This window comes from Chiloscyllium punctatum, chromosome 12, assembly GCF_047496795.1.
Source record: "Chiloscyllium punctatum isolate Juve2018m chromosome 12, sChiPun1.3, whole genome shotgun sequence".
NCBI lineage: Eukaryota > Metazoa > Chordata > Chondrichthyes > Orectolobiformes > Hemiscylliidae > Chiloscyllium > Chiloscyllium punctatum.
In genome coordinates this window covers 42,701,313-42,727,204 of record NC_092750.1, presented here as the reverse complement: position 1 = coordinate 42,727,204, position 25,892 = coordinate 42,701,313, and the positions used below count along the sequence as shown (strand labels likewise).

Here is a 25,892-nt window from a genome sequence, read left to right as displayed (position 1 = left end):
GAGCTCTGTCATAACATTATGACTGAAGAAAAGCCTTCTGAGGCAGAGCTCCTGTGAAAGGTCTCAAAGTGTGCTTTTGTCTGTAGTTCCATGCCTGATAGTACTACTAGCATATTCTTACTTCTCTTTAGCATTGTCTAGTTGATACAGCTTGTTTTTTGCCTCCTGTTTTTCCTGTTCCTCCAATATGTTTATCATGAAATGTTGGATTCCCATTATGAGGCCCATTGTGCCATCATCAACTGCTTGTTCAGTAATTCTCTTTAAAATGTGTTTTCAGAAGGTAAAGTTGAATGTAGGGAGAGGCATCTTAAACAACACTGTAATTTTATCTTCTCTCAATTTAGTATTTGCAGTCAATCAGAAGATATGGCTGCAAATTTTAATGAGCAATTTGAGTTCAATTTCCTCTCAATCAGGAATTTCTGTCTTGCTGAGCGGGCTCTAATGCCTTTGAAATAATTATGATTAGATGGAAAAATGGAAACCACAAAATTTGTTGTTGTGGCATTACAAACATTGTTCCATTATATCCAAAATTCAGCAGGATAAAGTAATTTTGGAGCATTACCGTGGTAAAATTCACAAGCCTCCTAAAGATCCAATTGCTGAATTTTAGGTACTTGACATCTGTACTTCTGATTTAAGAAGAACTATCAAACATAAAATAGTTGCATATTGCAAAAGTTACAAACGTCACTAAATTTTCTGTCAAAGTAATTAGAAACAAAATGTATTGTGTTCATGTGCAGTCTTATAGAGTTGGTTTAAAAAATACTCTTCAGTTATGGAATAATGGATTGCTAAATTTCTCCAGAATAAGAATCAAACAGTAATATTGATAACTTAATAACCCTACCCTAAGTTAAATTCATAAATTGAGTCAAGACTTCTTTCAGATTTAGCTTTCTGCATTAATATCGTAAATATTACAAGTGAATAAAATTCAGTAACCCTACCATTCCCATTTTAAAAATTTCAACCTAACAATACTCACACGATGTATATTGGAATATGTATGTAAATTATTGCTACTGTCTAAAAGTCTAGGAAAGTGCTTTGAAGAGTTTTGTAAAAAGTGATGAATATTGTTCATTTTGTTTTTATGTCAAGACACGATTTTTAAAAAATTTAAATAAAACTACTTACCATCCAATTAGGTCAACTACATAGACTGGGCTGGGAATTTCTCTGTTGTCACTGATCAAGTTGCTCTGAGACCCATTACAGGCGAGACTGAGTTAAAAATGACTTTAGAACTGGGAATGATGTTCCTTTTTAATTTTCCTATAATTATCATACTGTACATTGCCAGGTGCGTTACTGCAATTCACTTGATGAAGAAGAAAAGAAAGAACTGCGTCTTTTCAGTACTCAAAGAAAAAGAGAAAGTTTGGGACGAGGCACTATTAGACCATTCCCTATAACCATGACTGGTGCAATTTGTGAGCAGGTAAAATTTACGTTTTAAGTAAAGCTCTTGCTTATAAAATTGGAATAGTAGCCAATAAAGTTTAATGTTTCTGGTTTTAAAAAGTATGATGAAAGGAGACTTATGTGGAACATAAAGATCACTGTGGACCCGTTGGACCAAAGAACCTGTTTCTGTGCTATGTACTTTATGCATATGTCAGAAAAAAATGACAATTTTTAACCTTTTAGTAACTTTTGGTAATATTGTAACATTTTGGTCCCTTCTTCTTCTCACCCTTAAAATTATTGATGCTAACTAGGGTACATCTCCACTAACACTGAAAATCAATCCGAAACCATTTCCATATCTTCTGTCTCAGTAGAGTACTTCCTTACAACAAAAGTAGGAAAGTCAGCAGCATGTTGAATCAACAGTGTATGCCACTGGACTTTGGGAAGTAATGTACTGTACAGCACAAAACTTTGTAATTTTAGTATTATATGAGATATCATATGAGAAGTACATTATATTGGCGTTATGTCAGAACACCTTTTGCAGAAGAAAAGCAACTGAAACCATAAACGAACTGTGTCTTAATGGTTGCTACGCGATAAGTAAAAAAGGGAAAAATTAATATACTCTTGAGATCTAAGTAACGGGTAGCACCTAAAATGAAATGTTCGTAAGCATTGCAGTCAAAGACATTTCCGTCTTTCTTGGCTTTTGCTGGTATATTAAGAAGCAAAGATGTTCAAAATAAAAAAAATCACTTACTGCAAATTTACCCAGCTTTTTGGACTCCATTTCTCCCTAGTTTCCTTGAAGTTTCATTTTTATGTTGGATTTTCAAACATACATCAGGCAGGCTTTTTGTAGGGAGAAAATTAAATGTGCTGGAATATAGGAATATGAGAACAGAATAGGATATTAAACCCATCAAGCTTGCTCAGCAGTTCAATTACATCATGGATGATCTTCTATCTTAATGCCATTTTCCTCACTGTCTCCATACGCCTTAATGGCATTAGTCTCCAGAAATTTGTCTTGAACTCATTCAGCGATTGAGCTTCCACAGCTCTCTGAGCTGGAGAAGCTAAAAAGAACAAAGAACAAAGAAAATCTACAGCCCAGGAACAGGCCCTTCGACCCTCCAAGCCTGAGCCGATCCAAATGTACTGTCTAAACCGGTCAGTCAATTCCTGAGCATTTGTATCCCTTTGCTCCCCACCTACTCATACATCAGTCCAGACGCATCTTAAATGAATCTACCGTCCCTGCCTCTACCACCTCTGCTGGCAACGCATTCCAAACACTCACCACCCTCTGTGTGAAGTACTTGCTGCGTGTGTCCACCTTAAACTTTCCACCTCTCACCTTGAAAGCATGACCTCTCATTATTGAATCGTTCACCCTGGGAAAAAGCCTGTCTCTATCCGCTGTGTCTATACCCTTCATGATTTTATAAACCTCAATCAGGTGCCCCCTCGATCTCCTTTCTTTCTAGTGAAAATAAACCTAACCTACTCAACCTCTCTTCATAGCTCGCACCTTCCATACCAGGCAACACTCCATTACCTGAGTGATGTAATTCCTTGTCACCTCAATTCGATATAGCTTACCCTTTATTTTAAAGGTTATGTCCCTTGATTTTAGACCTACCAGACAGAGAAAATTACCAATCTACCAAATTGACCAAAGTGCATAAATTCACACGTTCACTTCATATTCTATCTGTCACTTTCTAGCCCATTCATTTAGCCTGTCCAATTTCTCTTTTAACCTTTTTAACAACTTTTTAGTTTTGTTTCATTGACTAATTTGGAAATATCAAACCATCTTTTCATTACGCTTGTTCATTTTTTCTTAAGGGGGGGTGTTATGAAGGTGTAAGTGTGTAATATATATTTAAGAGAGAGAGGAAACTAGCATGGACTGACTGAAAGCACAAAGTGTGCTGAACAATTTAAAATGTAACATTTGGTTGAAACACATAGCTGGAATTGCATTGCATGGAACAAGGACAAATTCAAATTCAGCCAATCAGTTTAAATTATGTCCCTGATACCAAAATCCAATCGAATTTGATTTTCATTGTTTGGAAGGCAGCAAACCAATGAAATGGTCCGATGTTTGAGGGTCTAAAACCTGATATTTTGAACAGTTAGGGGGAGAACTGCAAGAGCATCAACATGTCCAGACTGCTAGCCGAATTGCTCTCTGAAAGGTACATGTCCATAAGAAATTTGTGTAGCAGAAGACCAAAGCCGACCTAGAGGAATCGACAGAAAGATCGACATCTGAAGACAACAACTGGGTTTGAAAGTAATTTACCAAAAACTTAAGAGGGAATTTATTGGATCAGTATTGTAGAGTGGAAGGTTAAAAAAAAAGGTTTAAAAGAAAGGAGTTGTAAATAGTTGTTTAATATTCTCCTTAGGACTTAAAGAATAAAATGTTAATTTTTTTTCTTTAAATAGTGAGATCAGGAATAGTTCTTTGTCTCTCGAAATTTAACCGATTATGACGCGAGGTGAGCTTATCTATGGGTTGGGTTTAACTTAGCAGAGGGGTTTACCCTATGTCATAACAGTTTGGCATCTCTTGTCCGTGATTTGAACAGGTTTAGACAGATCCAGTCTGAGATTTGGACAGATTTGAATAGATTTGGTGTGTGAGAAAAGTCCTGTAGATTTAAACACTTGCCAGTTAGTGTTGTAGATTTTTAAATAAAACATAGATGAGACATAGGGTGTAGGTTTGCTCGCTGAACTGTAGGTTTGATATCCAGACGTTTCATTATCTGGCTAGGTAACATCATCAGTGGCGACCTCCAAGTGAAGCGAAGCTGTTGTCTCCTGCTTTCTATTTATATCTTTCTCTTGGATGGTGTTCCTGGGGTTTGTGGTGATGTCATTTCCTGTTTGTTTTTTGAGGGGTTGATAGATGGCATCTAGATCTATGTGTTTGTTTATGGTGTTGTGGTTGGAGTGCCAGGCCTCTAGGAATTCTCCGGCATGTCTTTGCTTAGCCTGTCCCAGGATAGATGTGTTGTCCCAGTCGAAATGGTGTTTTTTTTTCATGTGTGTAGGGCTACGAGGGAGAGAGGGTCGGAATCCTAGTAGCACACAAACCCACCAACACTCTCAAACAAAAATTAACAACCCATGGACAAAACCAATGTCATCTACAAAATTCCATGCAAGGACTACCACAAACACTACGTAGGACAAACAGGAAGAAAATTAGCCATCAGGATACACGAACACCAGCTAGCCACAAAAAGACACGGCCCTCTCTCCCTCATAGCCCTACACACAGATGAAAAAAAACCACCATTTCAACTGGACAACACATCTATCCTGGGACAGGCTAAGCAAAGACATGCCAGAGAATTCCAAGAGGCCTGGTACTCCAACCACAATGCCATAAACAAACACATAGATCTGGATCTATCAACCCCTCAAAAAATGAACAGGAAATGACATCACCACAAACCCCAGGAACCGCATCCAGGAGAAAGATATAAATAGAAAGCAGGAGACAACAGCTTCGCTTCACTTGGAGGTCACCACTGATGATGTTACCTAGCCAGGTAATGAAATGTCTGGATATCAAACCTACACCCTGAACCTCAACCTGAGCTACAAACCTTCACAAACCTTGCAAAAAATAGGTGAGACAATTTGTTTAATTTCAGTTACTTGTGGGTGGTTAAATTAGAAGTGAGAGAGGGCTCTTAAAATAACGAAAGAGGTTCTGGGGTTTGAAGATGATTCCCAAATTTACCAAGAAAGTTTAGAAAGAAAAGACCATACACTTAGAATTAGCTAAAGGTTAGAATTGGGTTTAACCAAGGACAAAAGTAAAGCTGAAATTGTAAGGGAATTACTCAAACACCGAGGTGTGTCAGAGAAACAGACAAGTGCAGTAGAGTTAGAAAACTTAAATTACAATTGAGGAAAGTGGAGTTAGAAGATAAACAGAAAGAAAGAGAGAAGATTCTTAGCTGAGCAAAGAGAGAGAAGGTTCTTAGCTGAGCAATGGGAGAGAAAAGAGAGACAAAAGAAAGGAAGGGAGAGAGAGAGAATTTGAACTTGAGAAGTTGCAACTTAGCCAACGAAGTCAAGTTAACAGGATGGAGATTAAAAGAGAAGATAGTGATATGTACAAAGATGTCAAAATTCTGCCACATTTTGATGAGAAAGATGTCGAAGCCTTCTTTATTTCGTTTGAAAAAATTGGCTAAGCAGATGGGTGGTCTGAAGATTTATGGGTAATGCTAGTTCAGATTAAACTGGTAGGCAGAGCAAGTGAGGTTTTGCCGCGCTGTCAGATGAGGGGTCAAAAAATTATGAAGAGGTCAAACAGGCTGTTTTAAGTGCTTATGAATTGGTATCAGAAGCATATACACAGCAGTTCAGAAACAGAAAGAAGGAACCAGGTCAGACTTATGTTGAGTTTGAAAGAATTATTTTGATGGATGGGTGTGGGTCTTAAAGATAGGTAAGACCTATGAGGCTCTAAGAGAGATTATTCTACTGGAGGAATTTAAAAACTCACTTCCAAAGATGGTAAGAATTCACGTGGATGAACAGAAAATTCAGGAAGTGAGAAGGGCAACAGAATTAGCAGATGAACTCATGTTGATATGTAAGACAAGCTTCCAGCCAGAATTTTGTTCTGTGAGGGATAGAAGTTGGGAGAAGGGGCGATCCTACACTACCAGACAAAGAGTAGAGAACACTGGTAAGTGTCTACCACACGTTAGGCTGGAAAGGAGGTGGAAGGCCTAAGGTGTTTCCACTGTGATAAAGTGGGACTCGTAAAGTCACAATACTGGTCATTGAAGAAAGGCACTGTGGGAAAAGATGTGGTAAAAGAAGCTAAGCCAGTGGCATTAGTGAAAACAGTAAAAAAACCCAAGAAAAGCCAAGGAGCTACAGGAGAGTGCACAGCCTAGGCAGGGACTGGGTATGGTGTTAGTGTGGGATCTCTATAAAGAATTTGCCTCTGTGGGTGAAGTTTACTCAGGAAGAACAGGGAAGAATGGCAAAACGTTATAATTTTGAAGTACAGGATCTAACCAGTCTCTAATAGTAGAAATGAGCAAATTTGCACTCTTCCTGATCTGTTACCCGAGAGTGTGGTAATTTGTGGGATAGGTGGACAGCAATTTAGTGTTCCCCTTAGTCAGATCAGGTTGGAGTGCCAACTCAAGACTCAGGAAGTAACAGTGGGAGTGATTGACATAGTGTTGTCAGTTCCAAGAATCCAGTTTGTTCTTGGGAATGATTTAGCTGGATCCAAGGTGGGAATGACACCCCTGTGGAAAAGCCCAAGGAAGACCCAAGAAACTGAGGAGTTAAAAGAAAAATACCCTGGAATTTTCCCAGACTGTGCAGTAACAAGATCCCACTATCATAAGTCACAGCACTAAGCAAAAACTAAAGATAAAGTTGAAGGAGTTGAGTTTCAGTTAGCCGACACCCTGATTGATGTAATGGTTTTTAAAAACCTGAGGCGAATCAACGTTTCGGGCATAAGCCCTTCTTCAGGAATGAGGCTGGTGTGCCAAGTGGGCTGAGATAAAAGGTAGGGGGGAGGGAATTTGGGAATTATCGTATTCCCAGCGCCCCTCCCCCACATTCCCTCCCCCTACCTTTTATCTCAACCCGCTTGGCACACCAGCCTCATTCCTGAAGAAGGGCTTATGCCTGAAACGTCGATTCTCCTGCTCCTCGGATGCTGCCTGGCCTGCTGTGTTTTTCCAGCACCACATTTTTCAAATCTGGTACTCCAGCATCTGCAGTCCTCACTTTCTCCCTTTTTAAAAACCTGAACAGGCAGGGTGTCAGATGGAAGTGTTTACTCCAGAAAGGTTAAGGGACTTGAAACAGGAAGACAAAATGATAAAAGATATATATGTGGATACGTATTCTGAAAAGAAAGCAGAAAATATTCCTGAGGGTTATTATCTGCAAGATAGAATCCCAAAATGAAAATGGCAACCATGGCAGGTTAGTGCAGAGGAGAAATGGGCCGAAGTGCATCAGATTGTGTTGCCGGTAGCATATAGACAGGAAGCGTTATGGGTAGCACATGAACTACCTTTAGGAGGTCACCTTGGGATACGAAAGGCTCAGGCTAAGGTACAGAGACATGTTTTTTCTCCTGGAATGCACAAATACATGGTTAACTTTTGCCATATGTGTCATACATGCCAAATGGTAGGTAAGCCACAGGTGGTAATAAAACCTGCACCTTTGTTGCCAATTCCCACATTCAAAGAAACTTTTACGCCAGTTATAATTGAGTTTGTAGGTCCCCTCCAGAGAACTAGAAGAGAAAAAGAACTAGAGACACAGGTGTTAGTTAATGCCCCGCGGAGTGAGGAATCACATCCAGATAGAGTCATAGAGATGTACAGCATGGAAACAGACCTTCGGTCCATGCCGACCAGATATTCCAACCCAATCTAGTCCCACCTGCCAGCACCTGGCCCATATCCCTCCAAACCCTTCCTATTCATAAACCCATCCAAATCCCTCTTAAATGTTGCAATTGTACCAGCCTCCACCACTTTCTCTGGCAGCTCGTTCCATACACGTACGCATATACCCTCTCTATGTGGAAAAAGTTGCCCTACAGATCTCTTTTGTATCTTTCTCCCTCACCCTAAACCTATGCCCTGTAGTTCTGGACTCCCCGGCCCCAGGGAAAGGGCATTGTCTATTTACCCTATCCATGCCTCACATAATTTTGTAAACCTCTATAAGGTTTACCCCCTCGGCCTCCGATACTCCAGGGAAAACAGCCCCGGTCTGTTCAGTCTCTTAGCAATAGCTCAAATCCTCCAACCCTGGCAACATCCTTGTAAGTCTTTTATGAACACTTTCAAGTTTCACAACATCGTTCCGATAGGAAGGAGACCAGAATTGCACGCAATATTCCAACAGTGGCCTAACCAATGTCCTGTACAGCCACAACGTGACCTCCCAATTCCTGTACTCAATATTTTGACCAATAAAGGAAAGCATACCAAATGCTGCCTTCACTGTCCTATCTACCTACGACTCCGCTTTCAAGTAGCTATGAACCTGCACTCCAAGGTCTCTTTGTTCAGCAACACTCCCTAGGACCTTACCGTTAAGTGTATAAGTCCTGCTAAGATTTGCTTTCCCAAAATACAACACCTCACATTTATCTGAATTAAACTCCATCTGCCACTTCTCAGCCCATTGGCCCATCTGGTCAAGATCCTGTTGTAATCTGAGGTAACCTTCTTCGCTGTCCACTACACCTCCAACTTTGATGTCATCTGCACACTTACTAACTGTACATCTTATGTTCGCATCCAAATCATTTATGTAAATGACAAAAAGTAGAGGACCCAGCACCGATCCTTGTGGCACTCCACTGGTCACAGGCCTCCAGTCTGAAAAACAATCCTCCATCACCACCCTCTGTCTTCTCCCTTTGAGCCAGTTCTGTATCCAAATGGCTAGTTCTCCCTATATTCCGTGAGATCTAACCTTGCTAATCAGTCTCCCATAGGGAACCTTGTCAAACACCTTACTGAAGTCCATATAGATCACATCTACCGCTCTGCCCTCAACAATCCTCTTTGTTGCTTCTTCAAAAAAGTCAATCAAGTTTGTGAGACATGATTTCCCACGCACAAAGCGATGCTGACTATCTCTAATCAGTCCTTGCCTTTCCAAATACACATACATCCTGTCCCTCAGGATTCCCTCCAACAACTTGCCCACCACCAACGTCAGGCTCACCGGTCTATAGTTCCCTGGCTTGTCCTGACCACCCTTCTTAAACAGTGGCACCGCATTAGTCAACCTCCAGTCTTCCGGCACCTCATCTGTGACTATCAATGATACAAGTATCTCAGCAAGAGGCCCAGCAATCACTTCTCTAGCTTCCCACACCTGATCAGGTCCTGGAGATGTATCCACCTTTATGCGTTCCAAGACATCCAGCACTTCCTCCTCTGTAATGTGGACACTTCGCAAGGTGTTACCATCTATTTCCCTACACTCTATATCTTCCATATCCTTTTCCATAGTAAATACTGATGCAAAATACTTCTTTAGTACCTCCCCCATTTTCTGTGGTTCCACACAAAGGCCACTTTGCTGATCTTTGTGGGGCCCTATTCTCTCCCTAGTTACCCTTTTGTCCTTAATGTATTTGTAAAACCCTTTGGATTCTCCTTAATTCTATTTGCCAAAGCTATCTCATGTTTCCTTTTTGCCCTCCTGATTTCCCTCTTAGGAGTATACTCCTACTGCCTTTATACTCTTCTAAGTATTCCCTCGATCTATCTTGTCTATACCTTACATGTGCTTCCTTCTTTTTCTTAACCAAACCCTCAATTTCTTTAGTCATCCAACATTCTCTATACCTACCAGCCTTTCCTTTCACGATTCTCATTATCTCATTTCTGAAGGCTTCCCATTTTCCAGCCGTCCCTTTATCTGCGAACATCTGCCCCCAATCAGCTTACGAAAGTTCTTGCCTAATACCGTCAAAATTTGCCTTTCTCCAATTTAGAACTTCAACTTTTAGATCTGGTCTATCCTTTTCCATCACTGGTTTTAAATCTAATAGAATTATGGTCGCTGGCCCCAAAGTACTCCCCTACTGACACCTCAGTCATCTGCCCTGCTTTATTTCCCAAGAATAGGTCAAGTTTTGCATCTTCTCCACATACTGAATCAGAAAATTTTCTTCTAAACACTTGACAAATACATGTCCATCTAAACCCTTAACACTATGGCAGTCCCAGTCTATGTTTGGAAAGTTAAAATCCCCTACCATAACCACCCTATTATTCTTACAGATAGCTGAGATCTCCTTACAATTTTGTTTCTCAATTTCCCTTTGACTATTAGGGGGTCTATAATATAATCCCAATAAGGTTATCATCCCTTTCTTATTTCTCAGTTCCACCCAAATAACTTCCCTGGAATCTCCTCCCTCAGCACAGCTGTAATGCTATCCCTTGTCAAGAATACCACTCCCCCTCCTCTCTCGCCTCCCTTTCTATCCTTCCTGTAGCATTTATATCCTGGAACATGAAGCTGCCAGTCCTGTGCATCCCTGAGCCATGTTTCTGTAATTGCTTTGATATCCTAGTCCCATGTTCCTAACCATGCCCTCAGTTCATCTGCCTTTCCTGTTAGGCCCCTTGCATTGAAATAAGTGCAGTTTAATTCATTAATCCTATCTTGTCCCAGTCTATTCTGTTTGACTTGCTGTCTGTTCTCCACTGTACCAGTCTCGGATTGACCTCTTTCCACACTATCTCCCTGGGTCCCACCAAACCCCCCACCACCTTACTAGTTTAAATACTCCCGAGCAGTTCTAGCAAATTTCCCTGCCAGTATATTAGTCCCCTTCCAATTTAGGTGCAATCCGTCCTTCTTGTACAGATCACTTCTACCCCAAAAGAGATTCCAATGATCCAAAAATGTGAATCCTTCTCCCATACACCAGCTCCTCAGCCATGCATTCATCTGCTTTATCCTCCTATTCCTGCCTTCACTAGCTCATAGCACTGGGAGTAATCCAGATATTACTACTCTTGAAGACCTTTTTAAATTCCTACCTAACTCTGTATTTTCCCTTCAGAATCTCAACCTGTTCCCTTCCTATGTCATTGGTTCCAACGTGGACAATGACCCTTTGCTGGCCCCTCTTCCCCCTTGAGAACATTCTGCACCCTCTCTGAGACATCCTTGATCCTGGCACCAGGGAAACAACACACCATTCTGTTTTTTTCGCTGCTGGCCACAGAAACATCTGTCTGTACCTCGGACTAGAGAATCCCCTAACACAATTGATCGCTTGGAAACCGACATACCCCTCGTTGCATTAGAGTCAGTTTCAATACCAGAAACTTGGCTGTTCGTGCTACGCCCCCTTAAAATCCATCAACCCCTACATTTTCCAAAACAGCATACCTGTTTCAAATGGGTATCGCCATAAAAGACTCCTACACTAGCTGCCTACCTCTCTTACCTTTCCTGGAATTAACCCATCTATATGACTGTATCTGAGACGTTTCCCCCCTTCCTATAACTGCCATCCATCACATACTGTTGCTGTGCAAATTCCTCATTGCTTCTAACTGTCTCTCCAACCGATCCACTCGATCTGGTAAGATTTGCAACCAACAGCATTTATGGAGATATAATCCGCAGTAACCCTTAAACTCTCTTTAAACTCCCACATCTGACAAGAAGCACATATCACTCTACTAAAGGCCATTTTTGCTTCTACAGACCCAGAAAATATCACCATCGTATTCCTCTACAAACACTACCCCAGGTTAAGTTAATAGTTATGGCTTATATTTTAAGTTTAATCAAGAGACGTTTCTCCAAAACACATAATCAAGAAAGAACCCACTCTACTCACTACTGCAGACTTTCTGTAGTCCACGTAAAACAATTAACTTAGCTGATTCTGTGCTTTGAACTTCATCCAACAGTTCCTCTACGATCAGTTGTGAATTTCACTGTTTGTTAATAAGATGTTGTGGATTTTGTTGTGCTTAAAAATATGTTTAAAAAATGAAGACACCCTTGACGAGTGGGATAGGTTTGCAAACTATCTGTCTCAGGAGCAAAGAACACAATTGAAAGGTTTGTTACTGCAGTACAAAGACATATGTAGGAATCAGATGGGTAGGGCTAATGTTATTGTGCATGAAGTAGATGTAGGGAATGCTGTTCCAATAAAACAACAACCCTATCAGCTTAATCCTTTCAAAGCCAGACAGGTCCAGAAGGAGGTGGAGACCATGTTCAAATGGATATCATTGAACCAAGCCAGAGCGAGTGGAGTTCCCCAATCATCTTAGTTCCCAAACCAGAAAGGACTCAATGAGTTTACGTGGTTTATTGGAAGGTCAATGCTGTTACAAAATTGGACTCATATCCAGTCCCGAGATTGGAAGATTGTATCGAGAAAGTCGGACAAGCCAGTTACTTTACCAAGTTGGACTTACTGCGTGGTTACTGGCAGGTACCTTTATCAGAGACAGTGAAAGAAATTTTTGCATTTGTAACCCCAAATGGCTATATTAATTCAAAATGATGCCCTTTGGAATGAAGAACACATCCGCCACATTCCAAAGACTCATGAACAGAGTAGTGACTGGGTTAACAAATTATGTAGTCTATTTGGACAATGTAGCGATCTTTAGTAAGTCCTGGAAAGATCACATGGTACAGTTGGCACAGCTCTTTGAATGACTATGAGAAGCAAAACTGGTAATAAACTTAAACAAAACTGAATTCGTGAAAGCAGAGGTGACATTCTTGGAACATAACATCAGTCATGGAAGGTTAACCCCACAGAACTCAAAGACAAAAGCCATCGAGGAATTTCCATGACCAACCTTAAAGAAAGAGGTGCTTCAATTCTTGGGACTGAGCAGATTCTATCAGAACTTTGTTCCAATCTTCAGCTGTATAGTGGCACCATTTAAGCAGTTTGCTGAGGAAGAACATAAAGTTTTGGTGGATAGAACAATGCCAGAACATATTTGATTATTTAAAAGCAATATTAACCACCGTACCAGATTTAGCTACACCAAATGTTTGAAACCTTTCAAAGTTGCCATCAATGCTAGTGACATAGGAGTCAGAGCTGTACTGCTACAGGAAGATGATGATGGGATTGAACTGCCAATTGGTTACTTTTTGAAGAAGATCAACATCCACCTGAAGAAATACTCCACGATTGAAAAATAACTCATTTAGATTAGATTCCCTACAGTGTGGAAACAGGCCCTTCAACCCAAAATGTTCACACCAACCCTCCAAACAGTAACCCACCCAGACCCATTTCCCTCTGACTAATGCAACTAACACTGGACTGTGGGAGGAAACCGGAGCACCCGGAGGAAACCCACGCAGACCTGTGGAGAATGAGCAAACTCCACACAGACGGTCAGCCGAGGCTGGACCCTGGTGCTGTAAGGCAGCAGTGCTAACCGCTGAGCCAGCGTGCCGTGAATTTGGTACTGGCCTTACAATATTTTAATGTGTACGTCATGAACAATGTATTGGAGACGGTTGTGTACACGGATCACCATCCTCTTACATTCTTGGAACGTTTAAAAAGACAAGAATATGAAACTATTTTGTTGGAGTCTTATGTTTGACTTTTAATTTACAAATCATACATATTGTGGATCATAAGAATGTAATTGCAGATGAATTATCATGGATTTAATTGATGAAGTATAGATGAGATTGTTATCTATTCAGTGTTTTATATATATATGTTGGAAGAAGTTAATATGAACTTAGATTAAAGTCATATGTTATGTCACAGTGTTGTTAAGGAACAGAGAAAAAATTCAAGCCATCTTTTCATTATGTTGGTTCATTTTTTCTTAAAGGGGGAGGTGTTATGAAGCTGTAGGTGTGTACTGTACATTTGAGAGAGATGAAGCTAGTAAGGACTGACTGAAAGCACAGAGTGTGCTGAACAATTTAAAAATGTAACATTTAGTTGAAACAAATAGCTGGAGTTGTGTTGCCATGGAACAAAAATTCAAATTTGGCCAATCAGTTTAAATTATGTCCCAGATATGAAAGCCCAATCAAATTCAAATTTTACTGTTTGGGATGACATCAAACCAATTAAATGATCCAATGTATAAAACCAGATGTTTTGAACAGTTGGGAGAGAACTGCAAGAGCACCAACATATTCAGACTGCTAACCAAATTGCTGTCTGAAAGGGACATGTCCATGAGAAAACTGTGCAGCAGAAGACTGAAGCCATCCTAGAGAAAGTTCAACTTCCAAAGACGACAACTGGGTTTGAAAGTGATTTGCCATAAATTTAAGAGGGAATTTATCGAACCAGTATTGTGGAGTGGGATGTAAAAAAAATAGTTTTAAGAGATAGGAATTGTAAATAGTTGTTGTTTAATATTCTCTTTTGGTCTTAAAGAATAAAATTGTTATTTACTTCTTTAAATAGTGAGATCAGGGATAGTTCTTTGCCTCTCGAAATTTAACAGATTACAGTGCGAGGCGTTTAAATTAGCAGAGGGCTTTACCCAGTAGTGTAACAGTATCCAAATCATTTATTTCAATTGTGAATAACTGTGGCTATAACACTGATTCTTATGGTATCCACTAGGAACAATCTGGCATCCTGAGAATGACCCATTTATTCCTCCTCTCTACCATCTGCCTGTTAAATTATTCTGAATCCATCCTCGTTGCTGCCCTACCAATCCTATGTCATTTTTTTAAAACTAATACCCAGTGTGGGACCTTATCACAACCCTCTGAAATTCCCAATACAAAAATCCACTGGTTCTCCTTTATCTGTGCTACAAATAACAGCATCAAAAATTCCACAATGGGTTTGCCAACATGATCTCCATTTCATAAACTTAGACAGAGTCAATAAGGGTTTATCATCATTTTCAAAGTGTCCAGTTATCACACGCTTTATAGAGAAAACACTAATGTTTTCCTGACATCAAACTAATAAATCAATAGTTCTCCAATCATCTTTTGCCACTTCCTTAAATACTGGGGTTACATTTGTTAGCTTCCAAGCTGCAAGAACCTTTTTAGAATATGTAGAATTTTGAAAGACGAACACCAACGAATGAATCTACTATGTCTCAAATCACTGCCTTCACCACTCTTGGATGCTGATCTTCTGGTCCAGGTAATTTATCAACTTCTATATATTTAACTTTGCAAGTCCCATCACTTTACAGATACTTAATTCTTTTAGACCCTCACTTTCACAGTCAATAAATTGCCGAGCATTTCAGGAGGACATTTTGTATTTTCCTTCACACCAGCAAAAGTATTTATTTACTTCCTCTGCCATCTTCGTAATACATTATGTACTTAATGTCCTGCTTCTTAGTAGTGTGTATTCATATGCTCTTCTTCCTTTCTGTGTCAGTTTCTTGGTCTGTTTTTGCTGTGTTTTAAATTGCTTCCAGTCCTTAGCTTATCACTTTTTCTTGCATCCTTATGAGCCATTGCCTTTGATCTAATGCAAACTTTAGCTTCTTTTGTTAACCACACTTGATTTACATTTCATTTTGGATGTTTGTGTCTGAGAAGAATGTATCTCTGTTGCAGATAATGTAGCGCTTCTTTCCATACCAACCATTACTTGTCAACCATCAAATATTTTAATGTATTTCCCCAATCCACAATATCCAGCTTTTTCCTCGTGTCTTCATAGTTTCTCATGTTCAGATTTAAGATACTAGTTTCAGAATTAGCTGCATTACATTCACATTGAATGAGAATTTCGATTTTATTATGATCACTGATTTCCAAAGATTCCTTTGCAGCAATGTTATGCATCAGAATCATAGAATTAACTCTTTCTCATTCCATAAAATTATATCTAAAATATCCAATTCCTAATTGGTTTTTCAATGCACAACTCCAGGAATTCATCCTTTTACAGCATAAATATTGATTTGAATTAACCAGTCTATTTGTACATTAAGATCTGTTTTTACATGTTACTTGCACCTCTGTTTTCATGATTTGCTCCATGCCAATATTCTCACTATTCCATAGTGGCCAGTAATCTACTCCCACCAATGTTTGCAGTTAAATGACTCCAACCAAATTGATTATGTAGATCCCTCTCACTAATTTCTGGTGGTAGCTCACATCTTTCTCACGCACCCCTAAGACGGTCACCATAAAATGGGGCAAGGGCACAGCGTCACCCATCGTTTTGAGGCCCTAAAGTGGTGAATTACGGGCAACTTAAGAACTTTAAAAAGAACTACAATGCCTGAACTAGATCTGTTGCATAATGTACTGGGACTTCAAATTATTAATAATACTGACTTTGAAGGTTCAAAGCTAGAATTCACCATCAAATTTATGTTGAAACCTAGTTGCTATGTTTATCTAAATAGCAAAACAAATTTACAGAATATTTCCTAGTTGTTAGGTAAGTTGAGTGGATTTCATGATACATTATCATGATACGTGTACATTGTCTGTACAAGAGATATGTAGCTTCAAGAGCTTAATGTATTTGTCAATTTATAGGTAGTTCTCCTATGACACTATATTTGCATTCCAGCAAAACCTCGCTAAATAGAAAATTGTGTAATATCAGTAATGGGGCCTGTAGGAAAAGTAGGGTTAGGGGCAGACCAGCAAAAAAATATAACTCCTGATTGCCCAAAAATCACCCAAAAGTCTAATGCAAAGTATATCACAGCCTAAATGAAGGTTGAAACTATGCTGATTAACAAAACAAAAGTAAATTTAATACAATACGTTTTAAAAATATAGGAAAGCTGCTCTCTGTCCAGTACCTCTCACAGAAGACTACTCTGTCAGCATCTGACTTCGTGCATGCACAAAGCAGCATGAAGGTGGGTGCTAACATTGCGCATACGCAGTATGGCACTGACAGTTCTGCAGACATCAGCGCCTGTGCAGAACAGCACAAAGACCAGCACCAATGTCACGCATGTGTGGACACTGGTGCATGCACAGACTGGCACAGAGATTTTGGCGTGGTCATTGGCTCATGCGCAGAACAAACCATACAAGCCAATCGCCACTGGAATCGCGCTATTGCCAAAGGAGGTAGGCATTCTCAAAAATACCGTTCCCTAATTCTTCAGTGATGTTATAGCCAAATCACGCTACCGAAATACACGTTATCCCAGAACTATCTGCAATTTTAATTCTATTGAATGCACCAACATTTGTGGGTTCTCTTGAGAATGTCTATAGGCCAAGCATCACCATCTTGGCCCAACAACTAAGGATAAGAGTAGCAAAATTGTAATACTCCATGCTGATCTAAAATGCAGACTTCACCAAATTATCTAAATCATTGAATGAAGTTCAATCCCTATATACCAAGCTCCCCCACTCCCCAGCCATCCCTCTTCCAAACTGATTATTTTTTGTAAATGTTTCACAGTTTTTGCTATAATTCTTTAATCTAAGAGGGAGGTTTACATATTGCATTAGTCCTGATCAAATTGTGCCTACATTATAGCCTGTCACCCTTGAGGGATTATGGGTAATTTTATTTATATGTGGAGATTCAATTTCTATTAATGATTAGGGGGATCTTACCTATAGACAGCATTATATCACTTAATTGCCATATACAAGAAAAGAAGAAAGCTCTGTTTGCCCTCCTATGATCTTGCAATTCCTTTGAGATCTATTAGCCATATTAGAGGCATTGATCCCAACAATACAGGAAGCCTGTGACCAAATTACATTTGCTCAGGTCCCTGTATGTGCCTTTGGGTTGGAGGTGACTCAGTTGACAGTTGACAGTTATTGTTCATGTGTCTTAGAGCAATGTTTGGAAATTGATACTTTATTGTAAAGCATTTATTTCACATTTAGCTTAGAAGCTTAAGGAACAAGTATAGAGACAGTAATAAGAAAAAGGATGAAATTAAACCTTGAAAATATGCTTGTGTGATTGGCTCGCTGAGGATATTTCCAAACAAATTGCTATGAATTGTCTGGGATTCTAAAAATATTCAGGAGATAATGAGCTCTGCTGGCTGTCTTCTCTATTTCTGTAGCATAAAAATAAGGCTGCACTTGCTGACACTAAAGAGTGTACATATTAGCAGCGATATCTCTAAAGAACATAGTGTAACAAAGAGTGACAAATACAGTATAATTTTAATGAAAGTATTTTGTGCAAGAAAAAAATAATGTTAAAGTAGAACTTTCCTTTTAATTTTTGAATATCAGCTTAATGTTGTGCACACACAGAGCCAGCAATCATCATGACAGTGTTGGTGTCTGCACGCAGATCATAAAAATAATTTGGTTAGCAATGTATTTTTTAAAAGACCATAAGTAAGACTGTCAGCAACAAAAACATAAGGTTTATTATTGAAAGTAATTATTCAAATTACAAATCTATCTAATCTATTTACAAATCTATGTTAACAAACTTTCAAACGAAAATGCATCTAACTGAATTGTATTTTTTAATAAAAATGAGTGGCCCTTGTTAAGGCTGGCCATTGAGATACCAGTATTTGTCATTTTTTAAAATAGTTTATTATCTGAGATTTATTAGCTACTTCTCTAACTGTTGAATATATTACAATTTTATTTTAATTTTAAACCAGTGTGGAGGACAAATCAACGGTGGAGACATCGCTGTTTTTGCTTCACGAGCAGGCCATGGAGTTTGCTGGCATCCTCGATGTTTTGTCTGCACTACATGTAACGAACTATTGGTGGATCTGATTTATTTTTACCAAAATGGGAAAATATACTGTGGGAGACACCACGCTGAATGTTTGAAACCTAGATGTGCAGCATGTGATGAGGTAAGTTTACAAAAACAAATCTAATCTTTAGATTCCAATAAAACAGCATGTTAGATTAAAGTAGTCCACTTTAGGCTTAAATATGACAACATGAACACCATGAAAATGACCCATTTAGCATTTATTGTAATTAACAGTTACAAGAAAGAATATTATGCCTTTCCTATTCTGTACATCCACAGAATTCTACTTCTCAAACATTGTCCCTCGGTGATCACTGGGTCAAAAGGATTTTGTTTCTCAGCTTGTAAACTTCTGCAAATATGTAGAACTAAACTTGTAGCACTTGTTCAACTGAACTGTTTATTTTCTCAAAGGATTTAGGCAATCAGTGTTAGCTATAAACATGTTTCACAGAAATAAAACTGATCCAAATCGTAATTCGTAACTGCAAGGCAGCATTCTCTTAAATTACAGTGTTGCATTCAGTTCAAGATTATGGGCATCTTCAATGACAACTTGCATTTAACTGTTAAGCAAAAGTGAGGATTACAGATGCTGGAAACCAGATTTTAGATTAGAGTGGTGCTGGAAAAGCACAGCAGGTCAGACATCATGCGAGGAGCAGGAAAATCGACATTTTGGGCTCCCAGACCATACAGAACCTCATCACCCACCCACAGCTTCCAACCTCGTAGTCCAGGAACTGCGCACTGCCCGATTCTACCTCCTTTCCAAAATCCACAAGCCTAACCACTCCAGCTGACCCATTGTCTCAGCATGGTCCTGCCCCACCGAACTCATCTCCACCTACCTCGATACTGTCCTATACCCCCCTAGTCCAGGAACTCCCCACATACATTCGGAACACCGCCCACGCCATCCACCTTCTCCAAGGCTTCCGTTTCCCCAATCCCCAATGCCTCATCTTCACCATGGACATCCAATTCCTCTACATCTACACCCGCCATGACCAAGGCCTCCAAGCCCTCCATTGCTTCCTGTCCCGACGTCCCTAACAGTACTCTTCCACTGACACTCTCACTCGTTTGCCTGATCTGGCACTCATCCTTAACAATTTCTCCTTTGAATCCTCACACTTCCTCCAGACCAAAGAGGTAGCCATGTGCACCTCTATGGGCTCCAGCTATGCCTGTCTCTTTGTTGGCTACGTAGAATAGTCCATTTTCCTAATTACACCAGCACCACTCCCCATCTCTTCCTCCGCTACATTGATAACTGCATCGGCGCCACCTCGTTGTCCCGCGAGGAGGTTGAGCAGTTCACCAACTTCACCAACACATTCCACCCTGACCTTCAATTCACCTGGACTATCTCTGACACCTCCCTCCCTTCCTGGACCTCGCCATTTCCATTAATGACGACCAACTTGACACTGACATTTTTTACAAACCCACCGACTCCCACAGCTACCTGGATTACATCTCATCCCACCCTACCTCCTGCAAAAATGCCATCCCGTATTCCCAATTCCTCCGCCTCTGCCGTATCTGCTCCCAGGAGGACCAGTTCCACCACAGAACACACCAGATGGTCTCCTCCTTTAGAGACTGTAATTTCCCTTCCCACGTGGTTGAAGATGCCCTCCAATGCATCTCAACAACATCCCGCACCTCACCCTCAAACCCCACCCCTCCAACCATAACAAGCACAGAGCCCCCCCGCCCCCCCCCCCCCCCCCCCCCCCCCCCCACCGGTCCTCACTTTCCACCTACCAACCTTTGCATAAACTGCATCATCCGCCAACATTTCCGCCACCTCCAAGCAGACCCCACTGCCCAAGATATCCACCCTCCCCACCCTTTTCCGCTTTCTGCAAAGACCGTTCCCTCCGTGACTACCTGGTCAGGTCCACGCCCCCAATAGCCCACCCTCCTGTCCTGGCCCTCTCCCCTGCCACCACAGGAACTGCAAAGCCCACGCGCACACCTCCTCCCACACCTCCATCCAAGGCCCTAAAGGAGCCTTCCACATCCATCAGAGTTTCACCTGCACATCCACCAATGTCATTTACTGTATCCGTTGCTCTCGATGCTGTCTCCTCTACATTGGGGAGACTGGATGCCTCCTCGCAGAACGCTTTAGGAAACGTCTCCGGGACCCACACCAATCAACCCCACCACCTCGTGGCCCAATGTTTCAACTTCTCTTCCCACTCTGCCAAGGATGTACAGGTCCTGGGCCGCCTCCACCGCCGCTCCCTCACCACCCGACACCTGGAGGAAGAACGCCTCATCTTCCGCCTCGAAACACTTCAACCCCAGGGCATCAATGTGGACTTCACCAGTTTCCTCATTTCCCTTACCCCCTCACCTTACCCCACTTCCAACCTTCCAGCTCAGTACTGTCCTCATGACCTGACCTACCTGCCAATCTCCCTTCCCACCTATCCACTCCACCCTCCCCTATGACCTCCATCCCCACCCCCATTCACCTATTGTACCTTTTGCTACTTTCTCTTCCCCCCCCCCCCCCCCCAAACTTTTCTCTCCACCCTGGAGGCTCCCTGCCTCCTTTCCCGATGAAGGGCTTTTGCCCAAAACATCAATTTTCCTGCTCCTCCGATGCTGCCTAACCTGCTGTGCATTTCCAGCACCATTCTAGTCTAAACCCTTGCACTTAACTGTTATCTTGACTACTGAAAAATATGCCAATGTGATTCACAGAAGTGCAATCAAACGTTGGACACTGAGGCAAAGAGATATTAGGAAAGGTGTTCAAAAAGAATGGCCAGTACAGGCAGATTTTAAGAGGGGTATTATGTGAGAAGTAGGAAGTGACATGGCATAGAGTTTAGAAAAGAAATTCTAGAGTGTTTAATAGTAATCCCACTTTTCTTAATAGGTCAGCTGAGCTGAGCAACAATCTGAAACATACCATGTAGTGCAATAAACCGCATACAACAAATAAAAACCAGCAAAGACATTGTATAGCTGCTATCATGTAGCATTTGTTTTGCAATAACCTACTCACTGACACAGTTTGGGATCTGCCAAAGCCAATCAGCTCATAACTTCATTACAGCCTTAAACTAGATGTGGACAAAAGAGCTGAACTGCTGAGGTAAGATGAGAGTGACCTGAAGATAACAGTTGAAAATGTGTTGCTGGAAAAGCACAGCAGGTCAGGCAGCATCCAAGGAGCAGGAGAAACAGTTGACCAAGTATGACATCAAAGACCCTTCACAAAGCTGAAGTTAATAGAGGGTGTTCTACATTGGTTGGAGTCTTACCAAATTCAAAGGAAGAAACTTTGTTGGTATTGGTCAAACATCCCAGCCACAAGATATCACTGCAAGAGTTCCTCAGCATGTAACCAAGTTTCAACTGTCTTCCTCTGCTCATCAATGTACTTCCCATCATAATAAGGTCAGAAATAGGATGTTTACTGATGTTTGCACAATGTTTAGCATTATTCACGACTCCTCAAATATTGAAGCAGTCATGTCCATATTCAGCAACACCTGGATATCGATCAGACTTGGGCAGAGAAGTGGAAAGTAACATTTGCACCACAGAAGTGAAAATCCAATTGTCTCTCCTTGACATTCAATAACATTGCCATCACTGAATCCCTCACTGTGGTAACATCCTGGGTATTACCATTGACCAGAAACTAAACTGGATCAATTAAATACATATGGCTGTAAAATAAATGTGGCTGTAACAGCTGGTCAGAGGCTAGCAATTCTATGGCAAATAACTCAACTCCTAACCATCTGAAGTTTGTCAACCTGGTATGAAGTTTGTCAAGGCACAAATCAAGCGTGTGATGGAATATTCTCACTGCCTGAATGGTGCAGCTCCAACAATATTCTAGAAGTTTGACAGCATCCAGGAGGAAGCAGCACACTTGATTGGTAGTCATTCATCACCTTCAACATTCACTCCCTTCACCACTGATGCACTGTGTCAGCAATGTGTACTTAGGAGCCTTGGTGAGTTGCAGCAGTGCATTTTGTTGATGGTACACACTGCTGTCACCAAAGCTCCTTTGACATCACTTTCCAAACCTGTGGTCTGCCACAAAGAAGGGCAAAGATGGCTGATGCGTGGAAGCGCCATCACCTGCAAGTTCCCCTACAAACATCACTGTGACATTAATATGTTGTCTTTCCACCTCTGTCGCTCAGTTAAAATCCTGGGTATTTGCTGGATCTCTGCATGTAATGCAGCAGTTCAAGAAGTTCACAGTGGTTAGCACTGCTGCCTCACAGCGCCAGAGACCCGGGTTCAATTCCTGCCTCAGGCGACTGACTGTGTGGAGTTTGCATGTTCTCCCCGTGTCTGCATGAGTTTCCTCCGGTTTCCTCCCACAGTCCAAAGATGTGCAGTTCAGGTGAATTGGCCATGCTAAATTGCCCGTAGTGTTACGTTAGGGGTATGAGTGGGTTGTGCTTCGGCGGGTCGGTGTGGACTTGTTGGGCTGAAGAGCCTGTTTCCACACTGTAAGTAATCTAATCTAAGACAGCTCACCTCTCGGGGTTAGTCAGGTAAAGGAAATAAGTAGTGGTCAGTGACACCCACATTGCTTGAACAGATAGAAATAGTTATTGAAGTGGTAAGGACAAAGGAGGAAATTGCATAAGAGCCTGCTGTTCAAGGGTTAGAAGAAAATTGACTTCATACTCAAAGATGGATTCAAACTCATTTCCCATTTCCTTCATCTTAATAGTGCCATGCGTTAATAGAGTTTCTTCCTCTTCTTGGGTAAATTGGAGATGAATTTAGTTTTGGCATAGGCACAAGAATGATGGAAAAATCAACAGGAAAATAAAACCGGCAGTGTGTTTGATAGACATCCAATCCACTCCCTTTGTTCAGTCCTCTCATCATAATTGTATTTTACCCCAGAGACAAGTGTTCTCTGCTGGGTTTGATGAACTATCTTCAACTACAAATAGAGTTAAAGAAGTTCGAATTTCAGTGGTTAATGTATGCTGCAGTAATAAAAGGTGTCATGATGAAAAATTCATAAAGATTCAGCCACAGTTGCTTGGAAACTGATTTTTGGCTGACTGTTTGTAAATGTGAGCATGCAGAAACATTTTCAGGCATAACTTGGAAGAATAAAGGGCCCTTTGCTGCAAATGAAACATTTGTAGTTAGGTGTGAAATTACTATAAGACATTGTGAGAGGTAATTAATGGTAAAAGATTTACATGTTTCATCCACTCCTTTAATAGAAAACCATGGGGATAACATTACCGTAACCGCCCAATCAAGATCTTTGAAAACGTTTCTATATTGTTTCTACATTTGCAAGATTTTAGGGAAGGTATTAACATTAGTAGCTAATTACTTCCATTAACTGAGCACATTCTTTGTTTGCCTACTTTAACAAAAAAACCTTTGCAACTGCATCAGAATCCAGCCTGCTGTACAACCTAAATAAAATCATAATACTATTGGAAATCTAAAATAAAACAATAAAATGCTGAAGAAATTCTGGAATGCTGGAGAAATTCAGAAATTCTGTAGGGCAAGAAACAGCATTAACGTTTCAAGTCTGACATGACTCTTCAGAATGTCAAATGAAGTGAAGACATTCTTCCTCAACTCGGTCTTAAATGAGCTATACCTTATTCTGAGATTATCTCTTCTCATTTTAGACTGGCCTGCAAGTAAGGAAGCATCTTATCTCCACCTACCCTCTCATGCCCTCTAAGAATTTTGTACGAATCAACAAGAACACCCTAATTCTTTGAAACTCTAAAGAATACAAATTGATTCTCTTCAATCTCTCCTCATAAACAAATCCAAGAGATTAATCAAGTGAACCTCTGTTACACTCCTCTTATGGCAAGTATATCCTTTCTTAGATAAATAGTCCAGATGTGGTCTCACCAATGTTGTAAATAACTGCAGCAAAACATCTTTACTCCTATAGTCCATTTCCCTTATAATGAAAGCCAAAAAACCATTTGAAAGTGCTGAAGAAACTCATGAGGTCTGTTAGCATCTGTAGAGAGAGAAACAGAGTTAACATTTCTTGACCAATATGCCTCTTCTTGTATATCCCAATTTCCAGTCCTGTGTTGATGTGAATTACATAAAAATTAAAGCTGAACAGATTTTGAACTTATCCTCCAACTGTTGGTCCAGTGCAGGTTTTGGAGCTGGTATTCATCATGCTCTGCATATTTTTCTTTAAAATCTGCATTTCTTTTCACAGATCATCTTTGCAGATGAATGCACAGAAGCTGAAAGTAGACACTGGCATATGAAGCATTTCTGCTGCTTTGAATGTGAAACTGTTCTAGGAGGCCAAAGATACATTATGAAAGAAGGTCGACCCTATTGTTGTAACTGCTTTGAGTCTCTTTATGCTGAATATTGTGATACATGTGGTGAACACATAGGTAAGTTGACAAAAGAATAAATACTATTTGTGTTCTCACCATACCTATATAGCAACTTAAACATAGAACTTTACAGACAGAAAATGATGGTTTGGGCATTCATGTTGGCGCTGACATTTTGGTCAAGTATTTAAAAGCTGCATGCATTTGCCTCACAGTCTTGCAGCTTTTGAAGTTTCAAGTATTCATCCAATTTTCCCTTACAAGAAGACATCAGCCTCCTTGTGGAAATAGTAAAATCCATGTCACGACAATCTTTTATAATTAACTTGCTCCTTGTTCAATCTCTTAATAATGATGTTAAATTGATAATTCTCTTCACCGATTCTCTAGTCAGAGAAAATATCTTTCCGTATTCACTTGTCATTTAAATAAATGATTTGGATGTGAGTATAGGAGGTTGGTAAGTTTTCAGATGACACCAAAGTTGGCGGTGTAGTGGATAGCAAAGAAGGTTACCTCAGAGTACTATGAGCCGTTGATCAGCTTGGCAAATGAGCCAAGGGTTTGCAGATAGAGTTTAATTTAGATAAATGTGCGATGCTGCATTTTGGTAGGGTAAATCGGGCAGGACCTATGGACTTAAAGTCATGAGAGGCATGGATAACGTGATTAGTCAAGGTCATTTCTTCAGGGTATGGGAGTCCAAAGCTAGAGCGTATAGGTTTAAAGTGAGAGGGAAAAGACATAAAAGGTACCTAATTAACAACTTTTTCATGCAGAGGGTGGTGTGTGTATGGAATGAGCTGCCAGAGGTGGTGGAGGAGGCTTGCATAATTACAACA

At 40.5% G+C, this 25,892-nt stretch overlaps 1 protein-coding gene across 5 annotated transcripts in view; it reads left to right on the top strand.

The window, feature by feature from the left end:
* The window catches only part of prickle2b (prickle homolog 2b), a 286,023-nt gene that overhangs the window by 241,797 nt on the left and 18,334 nt on the right, over positions 1-25,892 (top strand). For all 5 annotated transcript variants that reach the window (XM_072582473.1, XM_072582475.1, XM_072582477.1 and 2 more), the window contains 3 exons: positions 1,316-1,453; positions 18,582-18,785; positions 24,921-25,107. In XM_072582473.1, coding sequence (XP_072438574.1) covers positions 1,316-1,453; positions 18,582-18,785; positions 24,921-25,107 — 529 coding nt within the window. The remainder of the gene's footprint in view (positions 1-1,315; positions 1,454-18,581; positions 18,786-24,920; positions 25,108-25,892) is intronic.